The sequence below is a fragment of the Daphnia magna genome, linkage group LG2, assembly GCF_020631705.1.
Source record: "Daphnia magna isolate NIES linkage group LG2, ASM2063170v1.1, whole genome shotgun sequence".
NCBI classification, from domain to species: domain Eukaryota; kingdom Metazoa; phylum Arthropoda; class Branchiopoda; order Diplostraca; family Daphniidae; genus Daphnia; species Daphnia magna.
This window is the reverse complement of record NC_059183.1, coordinates 13,113,028-13,131,511: the sequence shown is the minus strand read 5'-3', so window position 1 is coordinate 13,131,511 and position 18,484 is coordinate 13,113,028. Positions and strand designations below refer to the sequence as shown.

The window sequence follows — 18,484 nt, the reverse complement described above, 5'->3', positions numbered from 1 at the left end:
TGTGGCATTTCAATGCAACGATGCAATTTCCTCGAATAAAAATGGCTTTGCGCTGGACGATGCAAAAACTCTTTAAGATCACAGATCGCAAGAAAAAATTCCATTTCAAAGACTGGGAATGACTTGGTCGTGTACTAAAGTAAATAAATTAAAAAAGAAAAACGGTAATGCCATTAAAACAATTCATGTGATCGGCGCTTACTGTTTGATACAGCCTGAAATAAACAATTGCTTTCCTGAGAACTGCACATCGTGTCATCAACATGATTTGTATGTGCACGGCGAGAAAAGGATAATGTTAAACTCAGAATGCGAAAGCGTTTCCGCGATTGGAAAGAAAGAAAGAAACTGATGTTTAAAATGGAATCCATTTTGCGTATAGGACATCAACCGTTGCCACAATTGCTACTGAGAAGACGAAATAGGTAAGCCGCGTGTTAAATTGGCTCAGGTTGTCATTATCAATCGGTGGTTACATGGCAAGATGTACGCAGTACCATCATTATCCGATGAAAAATTCGTTTGACCCAAAACAAATTAAACTATTACGTCATGTTTGCCGTCCGCGTCACAAATCAAGTGGGGAGAAAAAAAACCCTAAAAGCTTCTAATCACGGGGTTAGAAACCTTTGAGATGTGAAAAATGTTTGATTATCTTTGATATTCAGCTAAATAGATACAATAAGAAGGAAAGCGGGTAGTCAATAAGTCCTCTTTGCCGAAGGAAAGCAAACAGTTCAATGCGTTTACATATAGCGTTTATTTTGCCGTTGTCATAACATTTGATTTCGTAGCTTAGATTAATTAAAGTTGAGTTTTCTTCAACGTGAAAATGAGCTATTCAAAAACTGGTCTTTGGAGTTCCGTGATTTCAATGGCCATCGTTTTTCGAAACATTATCGAATCGATTAATTATAGACGAAAGCGGGAAAGAAACGGGTGCATCCCGAGCAATTCTGCGTGCACAGTTGCGACGCAGCATCAAAGCATCCATTTTCAGGGCAGTTCTATATGAAAGAAGAATGAGACGCATTAATTAACTGAATTGCCCCACGAAAATTATGATTCTCCAAGATGAAACTTACCGAAGGAAAAGCGACTTCAGAAATGCAAACGTAATATCCGTGGCAATTGGACGGATCGGGATATTTGCCATCTCTAGGAGGGCAATCAAATTCACCGCTTGGAGTTGTTGTTGTTGGCGTTGTGGTTGATGTTGTAGTAGGAGTTGTCGTTGTTGGTGTTGTAGTAGTAGAGGTTGTTGTGGGGGTTGTAGTAGTAGGGGTTGTTGTAGGGGTTGTTGTAGGTGTTGTGGTAGGGGTTGTTGTAGGTGTTGTGGTAGGGGTTGTTGTAGGTGTTGTGGTAGGGGTTGTTGTTGGTGTTGTTGTGGGAGTTGTGGTTGTAGTTGTCACCGTGGTTGTTGTGCTAGCCGAACCTACGTATGAGATTCACAAAAGAACAGCCATTGAATGATCTCAAACTTTGAATGTCATGTCCCATACTATGGCATAGTCTATGCTCTTCAATTCATTGCAGAGTCAGTTTGAAATAATTCCTACCTTGTGAACAAGACACCTGGTCGGCGGTGGAGCAAATGAGTTTATCCGGATCAAATATTCCGTTGTTAGGACAAAGCTTTTGAATAAATTTTTTTTTATTAGAAGAAAATCAAAAGTAAATTGAACGGAATGTCTATAAAGAAATACACACAAAAATGGCAACTCACCGATTCGTAGGCTACGCCAGAGGCGCAAATAAAATATACTCCAGTACATTGACCTTCAACAGGGAAGAACCCATCCTCCTCACACGTGAATGCTAAACGCAAAAACGTTTTGTTTTATGTTTTTCAGCAAAAATCTTTTCTCTAGGGGACAGGTTTTAGAGAATTCTATTCAAATTAGGAAAGAGGGGACGGGGTTGATAAACAAGGTTTAGCAAGGTTGCATCTCTAATTAGAAACGAAAAGTAAAGAAAGGTGCACCTTTCTCCTGGGAATGGGTATTGTCTTATGAATATTGAAATTGCTGAAAGGAAAAGCCGCGCCACAAAATTCGTACCACGGCATTGGGATGGGATGAGATTATTTTTCAAAATAGAAATTATAAAGGGAGGGAGAGAAAAGGTGTACAAAAGTGAATAGTTTAAGACTCACCCGGTTCCTGACAAGAGACATCGTTTGGTGGTTCGCACGTAAACGTGACTGGATCGAATAAATCATCAAGTGGGCAAAGCTATAGCCCAACAAACATGACATGTAGAATTAATAATTATTATTATACTTTCTTCTTCTAAAAAAAAAAAAAATAATTGACAACAATCTGAAAACTTACCATAACGTAAGCCACTCCCTGGACGCAGGCGTAATAATGTCGATAGCATCCGTCGGAATCAATTGGATAAAAACCTCCATCGCTAGGACAAGTAAAAGCCGGAACATTCGGTTCAGGGGTGGGTTTCGTAGTCGTTGTTGTGCTAGTCGTCGTTTGTGGGGCTAAACAATCACATTAAACAAATGATAGAGCAACTGTAAAATCTCAAAATGTATCTTCAATCTAAACTTACTCTGACCGGGACGCAGTCTGTCGCCACAGTCCGTATCGTAAGGGAAGTTGCAGCCGGAATAGCGCAGGTCAAACAAGTAGTCCGAATAGCATTGCCAAAGAGTGACAGGATATCCAGCATAGCAGGTGTAGTACAGTTCGCATCTTTCAGGATGAGGAGCAACGGGAGTGTTGGGTGGGCATTGGAATGTCGGATCAGGTCCTATTTCAATATCGCCTGCACCTCGGGAGTATGGATCCCATTTCTTTTTAATGGAAAATAAAAAAAAAATAAAACACGATTAGGAAACACTCTATTTTGCAACACTTGTAGTAATTTTGTTTATGACCTTGCTCAAAAAGGCCGGCAGCTTTGAGATCGTCGCGCTGGACACATAGTCCGGTTGGCAAAAAGCTATTGAAATCCATCACAAGATTTGTTTGAATCAAGGCGTTGCAAAGAGATAAAAATGTTTACCAACTTGACTTTAAAAAGTTGATTAATGCTTGCCTAATAACAAGAATCCAAAGAGAAGCGACGGAAATGTCTTCATGACAAATCTCTGTGTGCACGTAGTAACACAGAAAAACGTGAAATGCCAATAATGAATTCACAGCTGATTTTCAAGAGCTTATCACGGAATTTTAAGCGATAACGGCTTGCGTCTGAGCCCGTCAAAAAGAGCATTCGGTTATCGAAGAGGTTGTTCAAAAAACACTTTACGTCACTTTTGTTATTTAACGAATGACAGACAAACGTTGCTCTAATCGAAAATGAGTCCACCTTTCGGCTTCTTATTCGGTTGGGTCATTGAATGCGCACTATGCCTCAGCCCTATTCTGCATACGATGTGACGTTGTAAAATACCGAGTTTGAGCCGTTTAGAAAGAAGTTGTGCTTTTGATATATGGTCGGTTTTTCCGCATTGTACTTTTTAGAACATACGAGATTATGTAAATACCATGTCAGGGTCAACTAGTGTAACACAACATTTCCATCAGATTAAGTGCTTAGACAAGTGTTGACCGTGTGATAATGAGACGTTACATTTTGACAACATCAACCGGATGATGCAAGCAAGTGCGATTCAGTAAGCGCTTGCACCTTAAATCAGTTTGGAAGATGTGGGGAGCTGTCGACGGTCTAATGTTAAATAAATGTTGCAATGTTTATGAGCGCGATATTCTGGACAGAATGTATAAAGTAATTCTTCCATTTTATACTACCAGGCTATAATATTTTTAGATTAATAGAATTGTAAGTGTTTAAAATGGGCCATTGTTGAAGCTTGAAATCTGCTTCTCTCGACATTGCACAACAGCGAAGTGACGCGAAGTGATGACTTAGATGTGCCTTTTTCCAGGACTTGAAAGCCATCCGTATTGTTTTGGCAGCCCGCTACGTTATAACTCCAATCACAAGCTGTAAGAAAATATTGAATAAGAAAAGATAGAGTCATTAATGCAAGTATTTTTCGGAAATAAGTGACACCAAAGGAAATCTGTCTTGATGATTGCACTTACTCTGGATGGTCGGGTTGTAAACAGTAGGCACAGCACAGTCCTTGAGAGTTAATGTGAAAATTAACGCTTGTTTATAGCCGAATTTGAATCAGATACGATGAAAAATGATATTCGGAAAATCTTACCATAAGATATGCGTAATAGTTGGAGCACATATAGTACTGTGCACTACATACGACACCTGGAACAGGGAAATAGCCATGCGACGTCTGGCAGGTGAATGGTCCCACTGTTGTCGGGCGTGTTGTGGGTGTCGTTGTAGTGGTTGTTGGCGTGGTAGTGGTTGGTGTCGTTGTTGTTGGCGTCGTAGTGGTTGGTGTTGTTGTTGTTGGTGTCGTGGTTGTTGGTGTCGTGGTTGTTGGGGTCGTGGTTGTTGGGGTCGTGGTTGTTGGGGTCGTGGTTGTTGGCGTCGTGGTTGTTGGCGTCGTGGTTGTTGGCGTCGTGGTTGTGGGGGTCGTAGTTGTGGGGGTCGTGGTTGTTGGCGTCGTGGTCGTAGATGTCGTTGTTGTTGACGGTGTTGTTGTTGACGTTGTTGTAATGGGTTTTGTTAGTAGGCATTGCTGTTGTGCTCGGGGAAACTGAACAAGAAAAGCACATACAAACATTTGTCCCAAATTTTAAAGCAGCGATGCATGGCTGCCATTAGGTTGTTACCTGTACAAGTAGCGTTCGCTGACGGCACGCATGTTCTTGTTATCGGATCAAAAATGGTAGTTCCCGGACAATTCTGGACACAGCGGGTTTTCGATTAATAATTAAGTTGATTTTTAACATTTTTACCAATCAGCTAGTTCTATTATGATACCTGTATATGCGGCACATTCCCGACACAAACATAATACGAGTTGCTGCAGGCACCTTTAGGATAATTGAATAGGGATTTATATAACACTGACTTTAGAAAATAAATAACAGGAAATTTACCTGGGATTGGGAAAAAACCATCAGGAGTAGGGCAGGTGAACACAGGTTTCGCTGAAAGGTAAAAAAAAGCAACAACAAAAAAATGATTCATGTCCACTGGTTGATGCTTAATCAATGGTTGAATACTAATTAATTTCTTTTATTCTTTAAGCTAATCGAATAGGAATTTGGCAGAAGAAAGAGAACGACTAATTTTCTTATGACTTACTGCAAGTGGCATTTGCAGGCGGTGTACAGATTTTTGTTGCGGGATCAAAAATGTTGCCATTTGGACAAGTCTGTCAAAGTTCAATCAATGAAACTCTTTTTAAAAAACACTATCAAATTTGGCTTTATAGCTTTGTTTCGTAACATACCGATACGTATGGAGATCCACTGACGCACACATAATAATCCCCTGTGCATGTGTTGGGAATGGCAAAGAATCCGTCAGGAGTTGGGCAATTGAAAGTCGGTTGGTTGGGTGGCACAGTGTTGCTCGATGGGGCGGTTGTGGTTTTCGGGGTCGTAACGGTCGTCGGTGCATCTTCGGTAATATATTTTAAAAAAAAGGAAAAATTATAAGTCATCAATTAAAGTACAGCAAAACAATTAACATGGAACTAAAACTCACTCGTAACAGGACGATTTCGTACTCCGCAGTCAACCTCTATAGGATAATTGCAACCCGAGTAGGTAAGGTCAAACAAGTAGTCTGAATAGCATTGCCAAAGAGTGACAGGATATCCAGGATAGCAGGTGTAGTACAATTCGCACTTTTCCGGATGAGGAGCAACGGGAGTGTTGGGTGGGCATATGAAGGTCGGATCAGGTCCTATTTCAATGTCACCTGCACCTCGTGAGTCGCCGTATAGACGCAAGCCCTTTTTAAAATAGAGAATTAAAAAAATAGGAATTTGAGGAACACACACTTTGAGGTTGTCATATTGTGGTATGGCTTACACCATTAGCTGTGTAATACTCCATTTTCGTTTTACCTTGCTAAGAAGTGACACCTGCCTTGACCTTGCCGCAGCGATCACAGTCTCGGCTTGAAGAAGTGCTATAACAGTAAGATTGACACGAAGGTAGTATTAGTCAACAATTTTCTTTTGAGTTCTGTGTCTAGCTTAAAGACGAGACTCAGCGTTAAATGCTTGCCTAAGAGCACGACTCCAATGAACAGCGATGGAAAATACTTCATTATAAACGTTCGAGTTTTGTTTCTGTCAAAGTAAACTTGGATCTCCGATGAACTTGTTGTAAGGCTAATAAAAGGGAATGTTCTGCATTTCTCAAACTGTCAGCCACCTTCTTTTATAGTTTTACTCTAGTTAAGCCAGTCCAGCTTTTTCGTTATCACGTTTTTATCTCTAAAGTATTACATGCTTCATCCATTAGCCACACTTAAAGAGAACTGAATTGTCAGAGGTCGATGTAATTTGCCTTCTCAAAAATCAACAGGTTGTCAAAAACCGTTCAATAATCAATTCGTTTTAAGTTGGGCAATTTGTATCCGTCATTTTTGTATTTTCTGTGCTACTTGAAGACGATTGCAAATTGATAATAAACGATCAATGGGAATTCCAAAAATGAAAACTAAAAAGTATGGAAATTTTGTCAGTTAGTTCGTCCCGGTTTTTGATCTTTTGATCCTGTCCTACGGTATATAAGCTTCTACGATAGACGGTGTGGAAAGATAGAATTTAATCCCTGGACAAACATTTCTCAGTCTAAGGAGTCTGGCGCAAACTGTAACTTGGTGTTGCAACGTGACATTGAAGCCGAGAACTGTCTCAGGGTTAAATAGGCTATAACATATGTCACACAACTGGTTGCACGGTCAGGACAAATCCACGCTCAGGTGTACAAAGGCCCCACAGACCGCTTATAGCTGTAGCTAAAAATGTTTGCTCACGCTATTTTTGTTTGCAAAGAAAATAATTAAACAAAATATTCACCCATGTGAATAGTTTAGAGTGGATAGGTTGAAAATATGGGGCATGAATGTACCTCTGTGGTATCCGAGTCAAGGGTTGTGAACTGGCAAGCATTGCCACACGAAACAAACCTGTCAGAAAACTGGAAATAAACGTTTTGTTTCCAGAATTAATTACGATACCTGAAATTTGTTTGTTTGTTAATGCACTTGCATTTGGAAACCCAAAAATTAATTAAGAAAACATTTCACCTCGACTGGATTTTATAGCCCATTAGATACAGGATACCAGTTCGTCATTGCAGGTGATCCCTATACCCATACATTTTCAAGAATACAGCCAGAACGCTCTCGAAAAAAAATACATATAAAATTTAAAAAAAACGTATTCTCTAGTTGCCATCACATTTTTGCTTAAAAGTGTACGGATCGCCCGATCCCGATTGCGTATTTCCGGTATTTCCTTCTTTAGCCAAATTCATTTGAAAATGGCAACTTTTTATTAAGATGCAGACTAGCAGAAGATAATCTGATTTTGAAAAGTTGTTCAACTTCCACTTCGCTTGGAGGTGTCCTGCATAAGATTCGAGAATGGTACAAATGAAATCTCTTTTCCTGTTCGTTAATTGTAGAAATTTTATAATTCATAGCACGGAAGACTTAAAGTACGTACAACCGCTGAGCAGCAAGAAATTAAGGCCAAAGAAAGAGCCAAAAAGCTTGCAGTATACAAAGTAGCAATGGATCGAATTTTTTCCAAGGTGTTTATATGTTTATACTTTGCTTTGGGAAGGCTTTGAAAAATCACGGTACTCTGTTTTTATATTTAGAGAAAGTCAGGGGAACTAGATGATGAAATCCTCAAGATAACTGGCCAGGTTTTGACAGAAAACCCGGACATCTCCACACTTTGGAACATAAGAAAAGAAACAATTGTGAAAATCAAGAATACAACGTAAGTGTTATGTCAGGGAATTAGAGAATTTCAAAGTTTTAATTCAGAAAATTTTTATAGTCCAGACCTTGTTGACAACTATGTTTCGAAAGAGCTAACATTAACTGAACAGTGTATTAGAGTGAACCCAAAGTCCTATAATTCTTGGTTTCATAGAAGTTGGGTTCTTGATAAAGGATCAAACATTGATTTTCAAGCTGAATTTTTGCTCTGTGACAAATGCCTGGAGCTAGATGAAAGGAATTGTATGTATAATTTGCTGTAGGTGTGAAGCCATCTCAAACTCTATTTTGTTTGGTAGTTCACTGCTGGGATTATAGGCGAATAATTGTGCAAATGTCAAAAACACCCTTGGAAAATGAGCTTCAATTTTCTACTAACAAGATAACAAAAAATTTTTCGAATTATTCTTCGTGGCATTATCGGAGTGAATTGCTGCCGCGAATTTATCCGAGTTCATCTGGTGATACCTTGTTGGATGATCAGAAGCTGGCCGAAGGTAATAGCTACTCTTTTACTTCTGTTGGCTTTAATTCAAAGTGTTGACATTTTTCAATAGAATGCAACCTCATTCAAAATGCAATTTTCACGGACCCAAACGACCAAAGCGCATGGTTTTATCAACGTTGGCTTCTTTTCACAAAAAAAGAGACCAATTCCACGGAAAATTCCAAAAATTCTGGTTTTCTGTCAGTTTTGAACGATGAGCTGGAATCATGTCAGCAACTTCGTGATTTGGAACCTAACAATAAGTGTATTTTCCTATCATTATTATGTTGATTATCTTATACTTACCCAAAACTCGTATTATGTTTTAAGGGGTAATCCTACAGGTCTGTGAGCTGCTTCGACGCATTGACAGTCTGGGAAACAAAAAAGAGATTCTGCAACTTGTGAGCCAGCTAACTAAAGTCGATCCATTGCGTCGGGGATATTATGCTTATCTCGGTAAACTGATATATACTTCGTAAATCACAAGTCTCCTGACTTGTTATTTTATAGTTTGAATTTATGTATTCCTTTAGGCTCTAAAATTGAAGAAGAGAAACAAAAGAAAACCATTCCGTAATAGTGTATAATCCGCTTTAAGCATATCATCTACTATACGTATGAAATGCGATTCCCTTGGTTGTATTGACGGCCTTGAAGTGTTGCGCTCCTGCCATCATTATGAGTTGGTTGACTTTCAAAAAATACAGTGATAGGAAACACGAGTGCACCGAAAAGTAACATTCAAATCAACAGAGTTTCAGAATAAAGAATGTATTTTAATATTTACGATCAATACCAAAGCGGTTGCTTGTCGTCAGAGAAACGGAAGAGGCGAAGAAGTGAAGTACATGGCATTATAAATTTGGTGAGATGAACAAATTTAATGAAATAAGTCTGGCATACCCTCAGAAACACCATCTTCACCAAGTAGTTTACTTAGCTCACTTTCAATATCTCGCTGATCAGGTTCCGAAGTCACTGGTGGGCGCGGTACTGTAGTCGTTAACGCCATCGGAAACGGATCCAGGGATACTCCCATAGCTCTGCGTACACCTTCTACAGAGGCAACTGCAGAGGGTGTCGACTGCTTGGCCACGTAGGCGATTCCTTCTGTTATTTTTCCGACTAAATTGGAACACACACAAAAATAATAATTAAATAGTTCCAGCTAGTCATCACACTTATAGAACCCTAGTAGTACCTAATTGAAGCTCAAACTCCGACGGTGGCATAATATTTGAAAGATGTGGTGGTGGAGTTTTCGAAAGTCTCTCGCGCTGTGTTCGCTCAAGTGTGCTTATAAAAGATCCTGTTTCATCCAAACAGTTCTGGCTAGCTTCTCGTGCTCGCTGTTCGGCTTTAAGCTGTGCTTCTGCAAATGAAGCATGATTGAATAAAGCCCAAACGATAAAAGCAATTCCAATGTCTTACCGAAAGAATCCAGGAACGAAACGTCGATTCCAAGGTCTCCCAAAGACCGAAGTGCATTTAAATTGAATGCATCATCATTTGCCTGCTGAGACTGAAGAAGTTGCTGCTGTTGTTGCTGCAGTTGCTCCTGTTCTATTCGTTGAAGAATTTGCTGTTGATGGATCCGTCGTTTTTCTTCCAAAATTTTGGCAACGGTTGAATGTTCACCGTGGGTCATCAAATTGAGTAGGTCATCGGCGATGTGTAATGCATAATCGCAATCGCGCACAAAATCCAAAATACTTTCCGCATAAGGAACTCCCGTTTCTTCTCCGTAAGTTGAGAGGACAAGATCTGATTCTTCTTTTGTGAGGTTTGAGAATGTCGAATCGTACGACGGGGCATAAGAACCAAACGGGCCATAATACAAAGGTTTGACCGGTTTAACTTGGTTTCGCCGGTCTTCCCTAAAGCCCATTAATTGCCCAGTGCCCGGTCCTGGTTGAACCTTGCCCGTTAAGGCACCTAGCACAAGAAAAAAAAGGTGTTATGTTACTGAACCTGGCATGGGCCACAGTGGTCAGTGCTATTTTTACCAAGAGTCACAGGAACTTCGGTAGTTCCAGGTTGAGTCCCTGGGTGGCAAGGGGTTAGGATGGCTAACGATGTAGTGCCATCTTTTCTTTGACGCAAAAAACCCATTTTCGCGTTTGGATGTTGATAGCCAAGTTTGTTGGCTGCAATTTGTGCTGCCTCATTGGCCTTATAAAACAATGGCAAAAAAAGTTAGTCACTATGGTTACTGGAAAAAATGTGAATGTGATATAAAACAACTTTTAAAAAAGTTACCTGTTCCAAAATTTCATCAGGAGTCATGTCATCCGGCAAAGCATCAAAATGGTTTTTATTCGGCGACTCGCTCTTAAGAAAGCTATCTCGGGCTGTTTCCACAGCCGTCTCGCCCCCGGAAGAAAATCCGGTTTCCATTTCGTGATCGACTGATTCTACTCCTTCCGCTGATTGCTCTTGTCGTATGGCAAAGGCTCGGAATGATTCTTCCAAAGGCTCAAAGCCTAAGTGGGTCACTGTTAATTCGCCATAATTGGATATCGTGGGCACGTAAGGGCGCACTTTATCTACAGTTAGAGTTCGCAAGCCAGTATGCAGTAGTCTTTTTGCTGCCTTATAATAGACAGTGTCCGGTTGGTTATACGTCATGGCATTGTTGCACATCAACACGAAATCGTCCTATCATAGACAAAGACGAGAAAAAAAGAAAATGATTACGAAACTTCATTAACAACTGAGGCAGACATGCTCACCGTAAAGTTCTTGTAGCGTTTTGTATTGGTTATCTTCTATTTTTTGTTTCATAGTACTAAAATCCATTGGTTTGGTGATGATGGAAGAATAGTTGGGTGCAATACTATCAGTAACTGGCCAGGCAAAAAACTGCCTGGGGTCTTTTTGTTCGAGGTTTGGCAGTAGAAGTTCAAGAAGTTTCTGCAGTGCTGGTCTTTCTTGACGTGGTCGAAGGCTGGTTCGAAGAGGCGCGGCACCGGGACTAGTATGTTGAACTCGTGCTGCCAATGAGGCTGACAGGTTTGATCCGGTTGCTGAATCCAAGGAGGATGTGGAAATCTTCAATATGGGCCTAGGAGAGAGTGGTCCACCTTGGGTAGGATTGGAAGGCTGAACAGTTATGACCTCATATCTTAAGGACTCATCTCCCTCAGCTGCAGACTCATCCTTGTCTTTACGTTTTTTATCCTGAAAGACATATTTAAAATTTACCTTCTGCTAATAGTTACTAACAACAAAAGTAAAGTCTGAACCTTATGTTTATGCTTTTTCTTCTCCTTGTCTTTATCTTTGTTTTTCTTTTTCTTTTTTTCCTTTTTTCTTTTGTGCTTTTCTTTCTCACTTCCTTCAGGAAGAGAAAATAGAGAGGACTGCCTAGAATCTTCTTCATGTCCATATGGAGCATGAACAATTCCCTGACGATGAGATATTCCTGAAGAACTTTCACCATGGTCCACTGGATCTGGGGTGGACGCACCTCCAACTTTTAGGATCAATCGCAACTGCGGTCGATCAGTACCTACCAAATGCAATCAATGTTTTCATATTTGTTTATTTTAGTATGATGGTAACAAAAATAGAACGAAAAATTTTATTTACCCTGACCTCCTTGGGCACTTTCATACCTTCCCCAGCGGTCGGATTTGTGCTTTTTATGTTTTTTGCTCCCCATGGGTGTTTGTGAATTTGAACTTATCTCTAACCTAAATTAATAAAAAGTTTCGTCAAAATGTTGGCGTCTCAAATTGAGCCGACTCTAGTTTCGTTGTTGTTTCCTTTTTTCGTGTGGATATAGATACAACAATGCCACATTGATTGGTACGTAAACAAATAATTGGTAGACCAATATTCTGGTTCGAAAAATGTACTTTACAACGTGGAAAACCAGTTTTAAAATTCTACTTTCATGAACGACAAGGATCTGTAAGGAAAACTACGAAAAAATTTATGTTGAGCAATCTCACAAGAAATTCTATTGTTATTAACACAGCGCAACGCTGTAATTTCGTTCTTAGAACAATCTGTACTTGTCGGCAGAAAACTAAATTTTGCACCGAATCAACGAGCTGTCATACTACTTATTGTTTAGAAAAAGAAATAAATTTAGATCTTGTTACGATTTCCTCGCCGTAGTCAACTTCAAAATGCTGATCAAGGTTAAGGTACATCATAAAGTTTTATAGTAGTATTTTGTTTGACGTCCAGTAATTCGTTTTTAAATTTTTACAGACGTTAACCGGAAAAGAGGTATTGTTTAGTTGAAACATATTTTTCATTGTATAATTATTCGTCGTTGAAATTTAGATTGAAATCGACATTGAACCGACTGATAAGGTTGAACGCATTAAGGAACGTGTAGAAGAGAAGGAAGGAATTCCACCACCACAGCAAAGGCTTATCTTTTCAGGAAAACAAATGTAAGCATCTTCTTTAAAGAATTCTTTTGATACTAGAAACATTATGCTTTTATGATGCATTGTTTATACTAGGAATGATGAGAAAACTGCTGCTGATTATAAAGTCCAAGGAGGATCTGTATTGCATTTGGTGTTGGCTTTACGTGGTGGTTTTTAACTGTTTTCCCCATCTCATTGTCATGTAATAACAAATTTAACAATGGAATACAAATCTTAAAAATAACAACATCTGATGCAATGGAATGCCTTTGGAATATATACTTTCAATCAAAAAGTAATCAATGATTCAACAGGGGCTTCCACATTTTTTGACCCATGCAGCTGTTCCAATTCTAAAAGAACTAAGCATCCAACTACATTAGCATTTAGACCACTAAGAAGCTTGCAAGTTGCCCCTAAACTTCCTCCGGTTGCAATCAGGTCATCAATAATTAGTACACGCTGTCCTTGATGTATACTATCTTGCTGTATTTCTAGCACATCCTGTAAAAGAAAAACCATTGAAGATCAATACACTAATAAGAAAAGAGGCAATGAACTTAAATAATGAATCAGGACTTACACTCCTGTACTCTAAAGTATATGCAATTTCTTTGCATACCCCAGGCAAACGACCCTTCTTACGAACAGGGACAAATCCAGCATTCAGTTTCACAGCTAGTAAAGGTGCAAGTATGAAACCTCTGGATTCTAACCCAACTACTACATCAACATCAGTCCATTTAAGAAGTTCAATCTTTGCCACCATAAGATCAAGGATGTTCCTTAAGCATGCTGGATCTCTCAGAACAGAGAATATGTCTCTAACATGGTAATAACCAATAAAACAGAATTTTAACGTTAAAATGGTATTCATGCTAATGAGCTAGATTTTACCGAAATACAATTCCCTCTTTAGGAAAGTCCGGGTAACTCTTAATTTTGTCTTTCAAATCGGACAGTGTAGATTCGTATAAGAGTAGAATCCATCTTCTGATCAATAAAACTGATAATTTATGCAGCCGTTGCTGTAGCAGACAGACACTTGTGGATTTTTATTCGTTGCACGGTCACGTGACCGTTGAATCCGGTAGCCGATACCATCCTAGTTAAGCTTTAATCGGATTTTGCATTCGTATTTAAAAAGCAATTTTATAGCAATAGAAACAAAAACAAGTATGCATTAAAGAATTCTTTTTTCTAAGTATTGCATATTATAACTTCGATTTTCTTTTTCAAAACAGAGACTTGAATTTTCTCCAGCAAATGTCAACGTCTTATCTTCGGAATCGCAGGATCAAATTTCCGTGCTATGAAAAATAGGTCGATGATTTAGACAAGCGTGCGTATAGTAATCCTTTTTAGGTCAGAATTATATCATAGATGTTAATGAGTTTCCTTTTACTCGCTTAAATCGTCTCTCGCCTATTTGAGTGGTAGCATATCTGTTTAAACTGGGACCGGGAAAGTAGCGTGGATTAAAGCTTGAGATTCATCACATATTCACATTGTAGGGGAACACGAGCTTGTCAGACAGGTATAGGAAAATTCAATGAGTTTGGATGTTTCAATCATGAAACAAACGGCAGACAGAACAATAAGAGAAGAAATTGCACCGGGTCGTGTTTTGATTAAATTCAATGAAAAAGTTAAATTTTTTTGCGTCAATCTTGTTGATGTTTGTAATCTAACATTTTGCTGTTATCCCTGTCCGTTTACACACATAATGAAAAAGCATATTTTTTTTCGCAGGTGGAAAAATGTGCACCAGTCTAATCTGCGTTGCCCAAAGTATATAGGGCACGTAGCTTGCCTTGTCAATCTAACACTCCGAATTTATAAGGAAAATCAAGAAACATTCAGCTGCTTGATATACGAACTATGTACTTAGAAATTTCCAAACATTCCCCACTCTCCTATGAGCACATTACAGTTATAAATGATAAGGTTGTAAGCTACATGCTGCAGAAGCAACTGAATGAATTTGTAAGGTTACATGAACCTTTCACTGCCATACGACATTAAAAATAAATAAGGATAAAAGGAATACGTATAGACTGACGAAATATCCTTTTACTCCGCTTTTGGTTCGGTATACAGACAATTGGGAATGGCGATCACGATGCTGCATTGCGATGGTTCTCCACCTAATTCATCGCTTCTTTGGATCAACAAGAGAAAAAAAAAGCTTGTTTAGCATATAATCAATATTTAAAATCAAGAAAAAATATTATCTCGCATTTACCGCAATCAAGTTCGTCACTGTGGTCGAAACAGTTATAATCTCGATCGCAGCGTTTTGAGTTGTGAATGCAAAATCCATCGCGGCACCGCCATTCGATGTCGCTCATACATTCCGACACTCCTTCACATCTAGTTTAGTTTAAGACAATCAATTAAACGTTAAACAGTGATGGAAACAGTGTTTACCTGTAGGAGTTTGATCCAAGAGGAACACAAGACTCGGTGTGAGCGCGACAAAATCCACCACATCCAGTAGGATCTTCCGGTTCGGGAGCCCAGCGGCAAACAGGAACGACCTCTTCGAGCCGAGCGACACACACTTCTCCTTGTCGGCATTTACTGCAAAAGTTGATCGAAAGTGGCAATCGATGTGTTGCTGAAACGGTAGTGGGTCACTTTCGTCGGACGGACAACGTTAAAACGAATCCGCGGTGGTGGTGTTCGATTCGCACAATTACACGGCCTGATTTCAACGTCTGCAGCCGAAACTGTTGAGCCAGCAGTGCAAGGTGTGATGACGTTATTCATCAGTTGGTTAGTCAATTCAACGGGTTCCTCCGGTCGTCTGTCACGCAACAAACATCGGCGATTTCGCGATTGCTTCCACGATGGATCACAAAACGAACCCAGGGAACAGGAAGGTGTCCACTCTGTCCATGGTCCCCAACTCGCTTTGGACAGATGCAATGAAAGGTGAATCTTATAACGGAAAAGATGTGAAATTCGGAGGAGTATGTGGTGTATACCTAAAACGTCATGTGGTGGTACGTTGTTTGTTACGCTTGTGGCTACGAATTCTGAGGTTAAAACATGTCTAGTTAACACTCTTGGCTTTTACTTAAGAATAAATGTTTTAAGAGGAACCTGCGAACTTGACGGTAGTCAAGTTAAGAGACCAATTGTCGTATTCTTGGCCATCATGTTCCCCCTTTCGATGGAGATTGGTGGTGAACGCATGAGCCATTTTCTCGGCTATCATCACATCCGCATGGTTGAGGTGGATTTGAAATTGTATCCGAATCGATGGATTCTGTGACGTGTTGTTGGGGACTATTCCGAACATGGCGGATCGATTGTACAACGAAGAGAGCATCGTAGATGATTGAAAAGCGCGATCCATCTAAAAAAGGTTTTCCCAACTATTTCAAGTTTCCATTAATACGAAGCAGAGAAATGATTCACTTATACTTTTTCCTGGAGTTCCTGTGCAAGATCGTTGAAGATTGTCGGAACTGAATTTCCCTCGCTTATTCCCGATGGCATTGTCTGGATTGTATAAGTGGAATTCTCCGTATATAACATTAGCTGTTGTACATGTTCTTATTAGTTGGCAGGCATAGCAAAACGCAATCAAACATCAGTATGTATACAGTCCAATAAATACCTGCTGGAGCTTGCGGAGGACGAAAGAGCGAACTTCCTTTCCCTAACGATATGTTTTCATTGAAATCGGATCATGTTATTGGAATGCCAAAAGTTAGGCACACAACTTCAATATACCTGTGAAATATACGACAGTGGTGACAGCAAGTCCCAGAAAGAGGATCGTCCAAATGCAGACGCAGACTGCCAAAACTGATTTAGCAGCGTGTGGGCAACTAGTGGAGAAGGTGATGGAGGATTTATGTTCGGTTTCGCTGGTATGGCTGCTCTCTACGCTCTTCACGGAATTTTGACTCCAATATGGCACGGCAGATGTAGGATTGGTCGAGCCAATCGAGCCATCACGAACACCCGCCAACCGCGGGTGCATGTTCAAATGGCCGGAAGCAGTTTCGTCGATGGAGCGTAGACTGGATCGAACGCTAGCAATGTACTCAGATGACGAAGGATTGTTCAACAAGAGGGTTGTAGAAATTAAGGGCTGGCAGTTCTAGAAATATAGAATTCCATAAATTCCTTTTCGACTATTATACATTTACGCTGGCAATATTAGCCACATTGTGGATGTCTCAATTTTGCTAACCTGAAAGGGCAATAGCGAATCTTCGTTGATCGGGGGGTGACCGTTCAAAGCCGGAAATAGGTTAGGCGATTGTTCGCGTGACACATTTCTTGTTCGTGTCGGATACGTCACGAATCCGTAATCATCTTTGACCGAGCCTTCTGTCGCCATCTGCCCTGATTCCGCTGCTGGATCTCCGACAGACTCCACAACCGTTTCGGCATCAATCTGAATCAGTTCTCTCGAATTTTTCGACCTTGCCTCTCTAGAATTGTTGTTTAGAAAAAACAAAAAGCCGATCAAGTCCGGATGCGATGATGCGGTGACGGAATATCCCTTCCGGTCGGTGACGTTGACCGACCGACCTCCCGTTTTCACTGAATGGGGGTGGGGCCATACGACCGGATATAAGAGGAACAGTTCGGTGATTACACCGGAAACAACCAAAAATACTTTACTTTATGCGTCTTTTTGTTCTTTTCCCTTTTATTTTGTAGTTCTCCCTTAAACCAATGACTTCATAAACTGTAACCAGTTGAAAGTTGAAAGAGAAGTAAAGTTTTAGCATTGGAAAAACGAGTGCTCAAAACCCCCAAAATCGATTGAAATTGTATTACTCTTCAGTTGTTGACATAACCCCGGTTACTTTGCAATGATTTAGATACCACAAGATTTCATGGCAATGTAAAGATTTTTGAATGGCACAACCGTTTACGTATAGTCGGGGGAATGATTGGTATGTCCGCCAACAAATTTAATCTTCCGGATTGCTTAAATAGGCCAAACTATTGTTGCTTACTGATCTTAATAGTTTGGAAAGCGAATGTAACAGTGAAACAATCACACATTTTTCCTGCTATACATCTAACACACCTGACCTGCAGAATGATTGGAGGCTATAGAATGATTGGATGGATAAATTTTTTGCCTAATGCAAAAACGAGTAAATGTAATTTGATTTACTTACACAACATTGCTTGATGGGGAAGAGGGAAATCGATGAAGAGGCCGATTTCTGATGTTTCTCCAGTAGTACGAACGATCGACCAGCGACTTTGACTGCTGAAACGAAATGCCAACTAGAGTTGAATTTTTGCCCCGGAGGGGTGTCGGAAATTCTCCACTGGTCCCTGGTTATTTCGGACACGTGCTTCTGAGTGCTGCCCACTTCCTCTGGTTTACCTCATTGATGGATATCACGAATTACACGCAACATTTACGTGTACGCGGATGATTGACTGGAAGGCGCAAAAATCCCGATTGATGGATGAATCCACAAGTAACCGATGAATTATGACGGATTATCTTTACATTTTGCTATTGAATCATTCAATCAAACTCTTCGATCGACTAATTAGATGTTCCCAAACAACGTTTCGGCAAATAACACTTCGATTTAACTTATTTAGAAGCTTAATGTTGATGCAAAAGACGATGGAAATGCTAAAATACTGGATGTTTGTATTTGTTTGGTGAATTTGATTGAGGGTCCATGACCTGTTATTGTTATAACGATGTAGAGTGACGTACTATTTAAACAAGACTCGTTAC

At 39.9% G+C, this 18,484-nt stretch overlaps 6 protein-coding genes across 6 annotated transcripts; 2 read left to right on the top strand and 4 right to left on the bottom strand.

Moving 5' to 3' along the window:
* Positions 1–741: 741 nt before the first annotated feature.
* LOC116917533 (mucin-2) lies at positions 742–5,957 on the bottom strand. Its single transcript, XM_045169272.1, has 18 exons — positions 5,934–5,957; positions 5,605–5,854; positions 5,348–5,517; positions 5,200–5,269; positions 4,992–5,042; positions 4,873–4,925; positions 4,193–4,645; positions 4,068–4,107; positions 3,794–3,966; positions 3,055–3,142; positions 2,894–2,958; positions 2,566–2,809; positions 2,334–2,494; positions 2,156–2,234; positions 1,727–1,818; positions 1,560–1,635; positions 1,086–1,435; positions 742–1,007 (listed from the first exon to the last, which is right to left on the bottom strand). Exons 1-18 carry the CDS (start codon positions 5,955–5,957, stop codon positions 909–911), a joined length of 2,538 nt encoding a protein of 845 aa, XP_045025207.1. The 3' UTR covers positions 742–908.
* Positions 5,958–6,479: 522 nt separating this feature from the next.
* LOC116917528 (bromodomain-containing protein 7) lies at positions 6,480–12,157 on the bottom strand. The gene is made up of 9 exons (XM_045169052.1): positions 11,948–12,157; positions 11,602–11,867; positions 11,081–11,536; positions 10,616–11,014; positions 10,363–10,528; positions 9,788–10,291; positions 9,558–9,728; positions 9,260–9,481; positions 6,480–7,524 (listed from the first exon to the last, which is right to left on the bottom strand). Exons 1-9 carry the CDS (start codon positions 12,018–12,020, stop codon positions 7,457–7,459), a joined length of 2,325 nt encoding a protein of 774 aa, XP_045024987.1. The 5' UTR covers positions 12,021–12,157; the 3' UTR covers positions 6,480–7,456.
* LOC116917535 (geranylgeranyl transferase type-2 subunit alpha) lies at positions 7,361–9,078 on the top strand. The gene is made up of 8 exons (XM_032923043.2): positions 7,361–7,503; positions 7,560–7,670; positions 7,740–7,864; positions 7,925–8,109; positions 8,166–8,363; positions 8,424–8,618; positions 8,684–8,812; positions 8,890–9,078. The coding sequence occupies exons 1-8, from the start codon at positions 7,501–7,503 to the stop codon at positions 8,931–8,933; spliced, it is 990 nt and encodes a 329-aa protein (XP_032778934.2). The 5' UTR covers positions 7,361–7,500; the 3' UTR covers positions 8,934–9,078.
* A 192-nt stretch (positions 12,158–12,349) lies between the features above and the next one.
* Positions 12,350–12,988, top strand: LOC116917538 (NEDD8). The gene is made up of 4 exons (XM_032923046.2): positions 12,350–12,510; positions 12,578–12,595; positions 12,653–12,765; positions 12,838–12,988. The coding sequence occupies exons 1-4, from the start codon at positions 12,493–12,495 to the stop codon at positions 12,920–12,922; spliced, it is 234 nt and encodes a 77-aa protein (XP_032778937.1). The 5' UTR covers positions 12,350–12,492; the 3' UTR covers positions 12,923–12,988.
* Positions 12,856–13,799, bottom strand: LOC116917537 (adenine phosphoribosyltransferase; the record flags this gene model as incomplete). Its single annotated transcript, XM_032923045.2, has 3 exons — positions 12,856–13,248; positions 13,328–13,568; positions 13,642–13,799. Coding segments are annotated over 3 exons (615 nt in total), but the record flags the coding sequence as incomplete, so codon positions are not given.
* An 812-nt stretch (positions 13,800–14,611) lies between these two features.
* Positions 14,612–18,251, bottom strand: LOC116917530. The gene is given in 14 exon segments (XM_045169048.1): positions 14,612–14,905; positions 14,990–15,117; positions 15,175–15,332; positions 15,334–15,659; positions 15,735–15,785; positions 15,853–16,108; positions 16,177–16,257; positions 16,259–16,293; positions 16,373–16,414; positions 16,489–16,831; positions 16,833–16,861; positions 16,955–17,012; positions 17,015–17,198; positions 17,901–18,251. Coding segments are annotated over 13 exon segments (1,611 nt in total). The 5' UTR covers positions 17,105–17,198; positions 17,901–18,251; the 3' UTR covers positions 14,612–14,891.
* Positions 18,252–18,484: the final 233 nt, after the last annotated feature.

Bases quoted from the DNA above. Each gene is read 5' to 3' on its own strand.
- LOC116917533 (XM_045169272.1), bottom strand. From the start codon at position 5,957: ATGGAGTATTACACAGCTAATGGT. The intron at 5,043-5,199 runs GTAAGTCATAAG...TTTACCTTTCAG, and splicing joins GCCTGCAAATGCCACTTGCA to CGAAACCTGTGTTCACCTGC. The intron at 2,810-2,893 runs GTCATAAACAAA...TCCATTAAAAAG, and splicing joins TGCCGGCCTTTTTGAGCAAG to AAATGGGATCCATACTCCCG.
- LOC116917535 (XM_032923043.2), top strand. The intron at 7,865-7,924 runs GTAAGTGTTATG...AAATTTTTATAG, and splicing joins GTGAAAATCAAGAATACAAC to TCCAGACCTTGTTGACAACT. The intron at 8,619-8,683 runs GTATTTTCCTAT...TTATGTTTTAAG, and splicing joins TTTGGAACCTAACAATAAGT to GGGTAATCCTACAGGTCTGT.
- LOC116917528 (XM_045169052.1), bottom strand. From the start codon at position 12,020: ATGGGGAGCAAAAAACATAAAAAGCACAAATCCGACCGCTGGGGAAGG. The intron at 11,868-11,947 runs GTAAATAAAATT...TGCATTTGGTAG, and splicing joins AAGTGCCCAAGGAGGTCAGG to GTACTGATCGACCGCAGTTG. The intron at 11,015-11,080 runs GTCTGCCTCAGT...TGTCTATGATAG, and splicing joins AAGAACTTTACGGTGAGCAT to GACGATTTCGTGTTGATGTG.
- LOC116917538 (XM_032923046.2), top strand. The intron at 12,766-12,837 runs GTAAGCATCTTC...TGTTTATACTAG, and splicing joins ATCTTTTCAGGAAAACAAAT to GAATGATGAGAAAACTGCTG.